This window comes from Cucurbita maxima, unplaced genomic scaffold, assembly GCF_002738345.1.
Source record: "Cucurbita maxima cultivar Rimu unplaced genomic scaffold, Cmax_1.0 Cma_Scf00006, whole genome shotgun sequence".
Taxonomy (NCBI): domain Eukaryota; kingdom Viridiplantae; phylum Streptophyta; class Magnoliopsida; order Cucurbitales; family Cucurbitaceae; genus Cucurbita; species Cucurbita maxima.
Window position 1 is genome coordinate 5,825,642 of NW_019272022.1, and position 9,088 is coordinate 5,834,729.

General features: G+C 39.6%; 2 protein-coding genes and 1 long non-coding RNA gene across 5 annotated transcripts in view; 1 reads left to right on the forward strand and 2 right to left on the reverse strand.

Annotated features, from left to right (window-relative positions):
- The window catches only part of LOC111481165 (protein DCL homolog, chloroplastic-like), a 3,096-nt gene extending 954 nt beyond the window's left edge, over positions 1-2,142 (reverse strand). Inside the window, exons 1-3 of one of the 2 annotated variants that reach the window (XM_023126521.1) lie at positions 1,650-2,142; positions 777-891; positions 33-550 (exon numbers count right to left, since the gene is read on the reverse strand). In XM_023126521.1, the coding sequence (XP_022982289.1) occupies positions 395-550; positions 777-891; positions 1,650-1,957 (579 nt within the window). In that variant the 5' untranslated portion in view covers positions 1,958-2,142 and the 3' untranslated portion in view covers positions 33-394. Of the gene's footprint in view, positions 1-32; positions 551-776; positions 892-1,649 lie in introns of those variants that run through there. The other variant, XM_023126520.1, reaches the window with a different exon arrangement.
- Positions 2,143-2,712: 570 nt separating this feature from the next.
- On the forward strand, positions 2,713-4,701 carry LOC111481110 (F-box protein At1g47056-like). Its single transcript, XM_023126445.1, has one exon. It carries the CDS (start codon positions 2,923-2,925, stop codon positions 4,528-4,530), a length of 1,608 nt encoding a protein of 535 aa, XP_022982213.1. The 5' UTR covers positions 2,713-2,922; the 3' UTR covers positions 4,531-4,701.
- A 2,310-nt stretch (positions 4,702-7,011) lies between these two features.
- LOC111481171 lies at positions 7,012-8,516 on the reverse strand. Of its 2 annotated transcripts, XR_002717993.1 has the most exons (5): positions 8,409-8,516; positions 8,192-8,293; positions 7,771-8,115; positions 7,374-7,689; positions 7,012-7,281 (listed from the first exon to the last, which is right to left on the reverse strand). It is a non-coding gene; the product is annotated as an uncharacterized LOC111481171 (long non-coding RNA). The 2 variants fall into 2 exon arrangements; XR_002717992.1 differs by lacking the exon at positions 8,409-8,516 and having other exon boundaries at positions 8,192-8,383.
- Between the last annotated feature and the right edge of the window lie 572 nt (positions 8,517-9,088).

A 9,088-nucleotide genomic window follows, 5' to 3' on the forward strand; every position in this document is an offset into this window, starting at 1 on the left:
AAAAAAAAAAAAAAAAAAAAAAAAGCACACAAAATACAGGTTGATTCCCAGTCCTTGCAAACTTCAAGCATGTTCAAATCTACCTCTTATTGGGAAGGAGTTGAGTGACAATTGGAGGCCATTACATGACCACACGGGCAGAAACTTAAGGAGGCGTGCTACAAATGTTATCAGGGGTAAATTACTCAATACCTAGGAAGTTTGTTAGATTGGTAGTCAAGGTAGGCAAGTATTCTGGTAAAGATTGAGGTGTGAAACCAGAAGCTTCTGCCAATTCGAACCATTCTATTTACTGTAGCTATTGAACAAAGTCGAACTTTTATCTTTGTGCCACGTTTAGCTAATGATTGGTAGGGCATACTTTTAGAATTCTTCAATTTTTCCCGTTTAGAATTCATTTCATAAGGTTCTCGGAGCTCACAACCACTATGTCCACGCAACTGCAGCAATGTTTAGACTTCCAGTCAAGCAACTTCATGAGATCTTCCTCCCCCAACAAAAAAAAAGTGGCAAAGAAGAAACTACTTTCTGAGGTCCTATCACACAAGGCCTACAACGCCAGGGTAAATTAGTTAGAAACCAATTCTTGAACAGGCTTTGCTTTAAAGAATAGGTAAGAGATGGTATTTTGAGATTTTGAGAATATCATATACCAAACGTTATTTGTTCCTTTACCTGCTTTTACTTCTATACGGCCTAACAAACAAAAGCAAGCGACTGCATGTTTGAAACATAGTAAGAAGTATATAAATCATTTAGTCTATATCAAAGCGTACCATAATGGATTCAAGTCCACATCCAATTTTATCTTCAGCATGTGGATGATGAGCTAGAAGCCTGTCAACCACAATTTTCTCATCCTCAAATGTCAATCGCTCCCCATCGACATACCTAGTATACAAAAGAGAGGTTCTTAAGAGAAGGCTAGATAATATCTTAGGAGAAAAATGTGATAGTAAAACGAAAACTTGAGCAATATATCATATGGAAAAGTGCCAAATGAGACCAGCTCATGAACATGCCAACCTTGCAAGAGGTATGCTCCCCTTAAGGTATATATTACACTCAAAGGCAGTTCTTTGCAGAAGAAGCAGAAAATCAAATCCCAAATCCATGAAGAAAATTAAGAAAGGGCACATACAACATACTGACATTAAACCCAATTCCATTATTGATTTCTTTTTACTACTATAATGCCTTTGAAAGCTTACCCGTAGTTGGTGAGGAAGCCTCTACAATATGATTGCCAGTTTAACACCATTAGAAGTGCGAAAGAGATTGTAAAACCCTTTTACTTTTGTATCCATGTCTAGTTTTAGGTCTACATCCACGGTTATTAAGAGGCAGCTAGATTGTGCCGACCTCATTGAATAATTTGAAAGCGGTTATCATATTTTTATGAATACAGAAATTATGGGTCAAAAGTGAGAATAACTCAATAGTACATAAGTTTACATACTCATAATTCAAATTTGTAATACTAACAAAAAAGGAAAAAAAAAAACCTATATAACATATCACATTGAGTAAAACTGGGAATAAGGAAATCCTAATAACTGTGATCATTTATTAAAAAGTTAAAGCAAACACATAAGGCCCATAACATAAAGTACAAACTTTCGGGGTGAAATTACGCGAACAGGACAAACCTATTGGAGTGGAGGATCTCCTTTGTGAGGGATATGATAGGGTCGATATCGCTGAGAATTTCCTCTTCCTGATTCTTCCACTTTCTATAACCAGGCTCATCCCACCTTTGGTACTTCGGTGGGTCAGTGGTACTCAGTACAGAGGTTGTATTTTCAGCAGATGATAAGCCGCCGCCCGGTGGAGTAGACGCCGGCATCGCAGTGCAGCAAGACCGGCGAGTCACCTGCAGGATCCCAGTACATAGCCCGCGGTTCCTGAGCCCTAACCGAATGAGAGGATGCCCCCTGAGCAGCAAAGAAGCAACCATGATGATCAAATGTTCATGTGGAGCGCAGCTCTGCGGTGAGCATGAAGCAAGTAGACGTAGCTGCCTTAATCTTTGGCGATGATGATGCTAATACAGCTCTGTTTCACGGACAGGCTATTGGGCTGGTTTTATTGGGCCATGCGGTCTATTGCCGCGAGTTTGGACAGGCCCAACATTGAAGGCCCATTTACGCATTATTGCAACGAATTGAAATTGGTATAAATATTTAGAGAATTATGTGAGAAATGATGCGAAAACAACATGGCTTACCAAAATTTGTTAAATTGGAAGGGCTATTAATCCAAACTAAGAAAAGAATTTAAAATAATAAAATATAATTTAGTAAATGTTTTTTTATCTTGATTATATGGTTAAGAAATTTGTAAATTTAGTATTTATGGTGAAAACGAAAATTAATTTAGAAAGTTATTAGTTTCCAACTCAATTTATGTCTTCTCAACGTGGACCTTTTTCTTTTTTAGAAAATAAAAAAGAAATAATTTATATAATTATTGTTTGAAAAAAAAAGAAGAGGAAAAAGGAAAAGAAAAAGAAAAAGAAGGAAGAAGGGCACAATAATTCATCTTTATTTAAAAAAGAAAGTGGAGGGAAGAGAAGGGATCCGAGTCCATGAAGACCACGTGGGGTCGCCCGCTCCTGATTTTATCTCACAGCGAAGGTGACTAATCTATTCAATAAATAATAATAATAATAATAATAATATAATAAAAGAGTTGTAAAAGAAAATAAAATAAAAGAGACTTTTAGAAAAGCCCAATTGGAATTTGTTTTCAGGTCCGTCATCTTGTTTCTTTCTCGCTCTGCGCGGAACGGAAATCAACGGAGCAACAACGTTCGAAATCGAGACCCTCAACCTACGTCTGTCTCCGGACTCCGACCTCCTGTCTGCGTTTGATTCATAATATTCCAAGGGTTCAAACCGAGATTTTTACGGCTCGCCCTGAATGGGCCAATCAGCTTCGTCGGCTGCGATTCTTAGCCGCCGCGACAGCAATTATAGCCATCGTTCTAAGATCAAATCAACGGCTCTGATCTCCCCGATGCACCTGGATGAAACCGATGACTTTCGGGAAATCATTCTTGGAGCCTCCGATTTCATTTCTGATCTTCCGGATGAGTGCTTGGCTTGTATTTTCCAATCCCTGAGCCCCGTCGACCGTAAGAACTGCTCTCTCGTGTGTCGCCGCTGGCTCAAAGTGGAGGGACAGAGCCGTCACCGTCTCTCCATTAAAGCTGAAGCGGATCTTTCCTCCATCATACCTTCCCTCTTTACCCGATTCGATGCCGTTACTAAACTTGCTTTGAAGTGTGACCGTAGATCTACCAGCATCGGAGATGAAGCTCTTATTCTCATCTCCTTTCGATGCCGTAATTTGACTCGTCTCAAGCTTCGTGCGTGCCGTGAACTGACCGATGTTGGCATGGCTGCTTTTGCCAAGAACTGCAAGGGTTTGAAAAAACTTTCCTGTGGATCTTGCACATTTGGAGCCAAAGGAATGAACGCCGTTCTTGATAATTGTTCTGCCCTCGAAGAATTATCGGTGAAGAGACTTCGTGGTATCACTGATTCGACTGCTGAGCCGATTGGGCCTGGCGTAGCTGGGTCATCTCTCAAAACCATTTGCCTAAAAGATCTTTACAATGCACAGTGTTTTGGACCGCTTGTAATCGGTGCAAAAAATATGAGAACTTTGAAGCTCTTCCGATGTTCAGGCGATTGGGATACGTTGCTCAGATATGTAGCAGAACGAGTGACTGGTCTTGTTGAAGTCCATCTAGAAAGACTTCAGGTAAGTGATGCAGGCCTTTCAGCAATCTCGAATTGCTTGGATCTGGAAATTCTGCACCTCGTTAAGACCCCGGAGTGTACCAACCTGGGCATTGTGGCGGTAGCAGAACGATGTAAGCTCTTGAGGAAGCTACACATTGATGGATGGAAGGCGAATAGGATTGGAGACGAGGGTTTAATATCGGTTGCCAGAAATTGCTCTAACCTTCAAGAATTGGTTCTCATTGGGGTGAATCCCACAAAGGTAAGCCTGGAAATATTGGCCTCGAATTGCCGAAATTTAGAGCGATTGGCACTGTGCGGAAGCGATACTGTTGGTGATAACGAAATCTCATGCATTGCCGCAAAATGCATAGCACTGAAAAAGCTCTGCATTAAGAGTTGTCCTGTTTCGGATCAAGGTATGGAAGCGCTTGCTGAAGGGTGCCCAAATTTAGTGAAAGTGAAGGTTAAGAAATGTCGGGGAGTAACTCCCGAGGGTGCAGATTCGTTGAGGTTGAGTAGAGGATCGCTTGCCGTGAACTTAGACAGTGGTGAACCTGAACATCCAGATGCAAGTGCAAGTGATGGCGGGATACAGGATAATGTTGTTGATTTTCATCCGATTCCAAGTCAAGTTGCGCCGCCTATGATTGCATCCAGTAGTGCTGGGCGATCTTCGTCTCTTAAGTCAAGGTTAGGCCTTTTGGCGGGGAGGGGTTTAGTTGCTTGTACACTGAGAAGGTGGTCAGGTGGTAATAGTAGTACTCGAATTAATACTTAGACATCAGGAACGATGCAAGTTTCAAAGCGTAAACGCTTCTCGTCTTGTTCTTTTGCATTGTTTTGTGTTTGTGTTGCCTTGATTCCGTGTTTAGTGTATTTAAGTTCATGCTGTGTGCTCTCTTATTTCTCTTCTTGGAATTAAATATTCACGCTCCCCGCTTTCTTCTCATAATTTGGAATCTCTGGGACTGATAGATGTTTAGGACATGATAGATATAATAATTTGACGTCCACTACTTAACAAGCGTTTAAGTTCATCTGTAGTAATTGGTAGACACTCTGGTGCTTTGTATCTGTCTCCGAATCCTTGCAGGCACATCCTAGAAGCTGCAGATTATTTTGAAAAATTTGTAATGCCATATTGCTCCTAGAAAACTTGGTTCTGTTTACATTCTTTAAAATCTTCAAATGTTATAACATGCCTGTAGTAGGAGTACCTTCCTTCGATGACCATTTTACAATGAACATCATCTTCATTACTTCGACTGACTATGTTCCATGACATGACATGGTCATATGCACGGAATTCATTATCTTTCCCATCGGGCTTCCTTAACCATGTCCAGTTATTCTCATGTGGTCGTGGAGATCTTTGATGTGCTTGTATCAGTATACTAGATACATTTTCCTACTAGTGTGATATGATCACTCCACTGGATGTTTTAGTTGGTATCGGGAAGAACTACCAGCTTTATCATCCTCTCGAACAGATCAATTGGCTCTTGACTGATCCACAAGTGGAGGCTTGTATGGTATTTTTACGAAGGAATGTAGGGAGTTGGTTTTAATAATTTTGGTTTGGTTGTTTTAGTTTTCTAATACTTGGTTTGTTGTTAGATCTTCTATAAATCGAGGGTTAATCTTGTATTGAATAATTCCTGATCATAATAAACTCCCTTCATTTGAGTTTTAAGCTACATCACGAAGGCCGGCAACATGTTGATGGCCTGCTTCATAATCGGTCATTTATTATGGAGAGACAAAAGAAATTGCCTTTCAAATGTTTGATCCATGTGTTGATCTCCATATGATTCTGATCATCATTAGCCCTTGTGAAAATTACCCCTGAAGTTTTTTGACGAGACTCTATGTGAAGGAGACAAAGGTAGCTTACAGCTTGCTTTGCTTTGCTGTATGTTCCATTGAGATTTGTTATCGTTTGCCGTTGAAGTGTGATAGGGAAGGGACCTCTTTGTTCACAGGGAGACCGAGGGTTCCTCAAGTCTGCTGGTGAAGGTATCGTTGACTTGATGCATGTATATACTTTCTCTTTTATTTTTTTTCTGGATACATTATGAACTTTGAAGTTGTACTAAATGGAAGTTACCATATGAGATAAATGGAGCTGTAGCCAGTACATCGGAATCTGCAACGTAATACTTTTTGAGAAGTTAACATATCATCCTGATTTTGTTGTTGTTGCCCTCGTTGTTAATTGCATTGCTGATACACAATATCTGTTCATTTTGTCATTAACACCGCATTAAAGATGCCCTTACCTCCCGCATTTATGGGAGTATTTTAATGCATTTGACCAGTACGGAGCTGCAGTATTCTGACCTCCAAGTTTCTTTTAGCTGGGTCAAACATTGCAGCTCCGTTTGCTTGTTTATCTAAACAAATTTAAATAAGAGAGTCGGGGAGGGGCCGTCAAGCCCATAAATAGTTGCTTGAATTGAAAGTGGAAACCGGTGCTTGGTCCCCCCCAGAAGGAGCAAGTTCATATGAGGTGGTTGGATTGGATCTCACATCATAGGTGTGCAGTAATTCTGGGAGAGCTGAATCTGATTGTTGTATTCATCTTTTTCACCCTACAAAGTTGTTGCAGTTTCAAGAAATAGCCGAGCTCTTTAGGACACTTTTGTGCATGGTCTGCTGAAACCATGATTCCGTTTGCATCCCAAATAAACAGTAGAATTGACTTTTGTCCTTGTATAAATATTTTGTTGTGTGAAGTCTGTTTGTTTGCCAGTTTACATTGTCCGTGTAACAATTAACACTACAATGTCTATATAACAACTAACATTTGTGCCAGCTGCATAGAAATGTATCATGTGCAAGGGGGAAAGTGTAGGCATGACACGACAGGAAAGAAGTGAAGATTGACACCATATATTAGGTACCATTATCATCCCTGGTTTGTTTTTCCTCAGAAATTGAATCCTTTAAGTGAAGTGATAATTGAGAAATGCTCATTAAATGTTCAATATAAAGTCCATCCATATAGGTCAATTAATCAAACTTGGCCTAATTCGTTTAATCCAATGAGTTAGCTTGTATGGATAAACTTGGCCTACTTTGTATGTGTTAATGCATAAGTCTATTACATATGTTATTAGTTTTTCATATACAATGTGCAGTCATTACAATGTATAGTATTGATATAGTTGAGAGTATTATGAATTTTGTTTATGATTCATATCCTGAACTTTTAAAACTCATATAGATATGACAAGGTATAATACTTATACAGTTAGGTGTATTATGAATTATATTTATGATTCGAATTCTGAACAAACCAAAATACAGAAAAAAATTGATGGTGGGGCAGAGACTCGAACAGTTCCCATATGGATACTGTTTTTCATAGGATGAACAAAAAGTCGGTAGCGGAAAAATACTAGAAAAGCTCTCAAATTTAATCTACAACATCCTTCAACTTTGTGTTTAACAAAAAGCATATAATTCAGACATCTTGAGGTGAGTTGTCAGCGTGGTGGAGGCGAGTAAATATCAGAGGGGTTCAAACCTAAAATTCAAGGAGGTTTAATCAGCCAATTAATTAGTGTTGCTGGATAGCAAAAGTAGTAAGAAAAAAACAATGAAGAAATGAAAATGTACCTGGTGGGTATTGTGGCAGAGGGTAGCCTAGAGGTGGGGTAGTGGTCGAATTATAGGCACAAGCAGGGGCAGCCGGTGAAGGAGATCCATACGGTAGGAATTGGGACCATTGGGCGGCGGGTCCTGTGCCATTTGGTTGTTGTGCCACAGCTGAATTGGGAGGATAGGAAGCATTTGGGCCAACAAAAGATGCAGGCCTCGGCGGCGGTCGGGCGTCATACGGTAGGAGTTGGTACAAAATCGGAGCTTGGGGTGTACCTACAGGAGCCGTAGAACCCAATGTTGGCGCTTCGTAGATTGAACCTTGGCTTTGAAACTGCGGCAAATCAAGATAAAAAGAAATAACTATTTCCGCTTGTGGTTTGTCGATAAAAGAGATGCAAGATATAGAGATTACCCTAGAACTGGGGGAGATTGCAATGTGAGTCGTATAGAGCCTGCGGGCCTTCCATCTGTACTGTGTAGAGTCCAGGTCGAGTCAACATAGCCATTGAAAAGTACTTGTTGTAGCTCAACTCCAAGGACGTTAAGAGGAAAGTTTGTGACACTCATGGTTAGGGGTAATTGAAAATCAACTGATGGTTAGCTCATCTCTGAATTAAGGTCGAGCCTTACCTTAGGAAGCTGAGAGCTTCTTTGTTTTCCAAGGACCGATTGGTTAAGTCCCAAATGTTCAATTCTACAACTCCTTCAATGAAGTCAAAAACAAATTTCTCTTAAAAAATTGGGTGTGAGCCTCCACCTAACCATTTGATTCACACTGTAAGAATCTAATCCCAAATCCGAACTTATATGAAACAAGAAAAGCATATATATACCAAAACATGGTCTAGTCCTCTTCGTCGAACCACCATACACAAGGATGCATGAGTATTCAGTCGCAAAAGGACCTCTGTCCTCCAAGTTGTTGCATCTATCAACTGTACAACCATTTAAAAAGGAAGAAAAAGACATCAAAATGAAATCAAGCAAAGGATGAAGATGAAGATGAAGCAAGCCCTGCTATTAATTCCTCTAAATTAGCTTGCCCGTGACCTCAAGTAGCCGTCTTGTTGGCCCTTGCGCTCCTCCCCAGAATGCCATGATCTTTTAACAAATCCTTAATCAAAACTGTATGTGCAGTTTTGTAAATAGTCGTGTGAAGGAGGGTGGAAGGAAACGAAAAAAGTCAACAATATTTGAAGCTAATTAATTAAATAATCCAAATTTGCAAAGTCAACTCTTGTGAGAAGGATTAGTCTCTAGCTGTATTATGACTTAATTAACTCGTTCAATTGTTTAATATTGGAGGTGTCAGCGCTGACTCGGAAAAATTCCCCTGACGTGGCTGCCAATTGTTTTTATCACCATCTCACCAATCATTGCTTTGCTACTTTGAGCACCTATGGTTATTATTATTATTATTATATAAATAGTCTTTACTACTATTAAATTTGGAATAAAATAGATAATTTTGTAGCTTATACATATAAAACGAAATAATAATCCTTTGAAATTTTCTTTATTATTAATCCACGTAATCGGAAGATATTCACTTCCTTTTCATTGAGTTTGGAAATGGGCTTGAGTTTGGGCCTGATCCTGGGCCTGGTCCTGGGCCTGGGCTGAAAAACACCATTCCCTCCCGTTTGAGGTATATTAAGGGGATTGGGTGTATTACCCAAATAAAATACTCATTTTGAAAAACATTAAAAAAAAAAAAAAAAAAAAAAAAA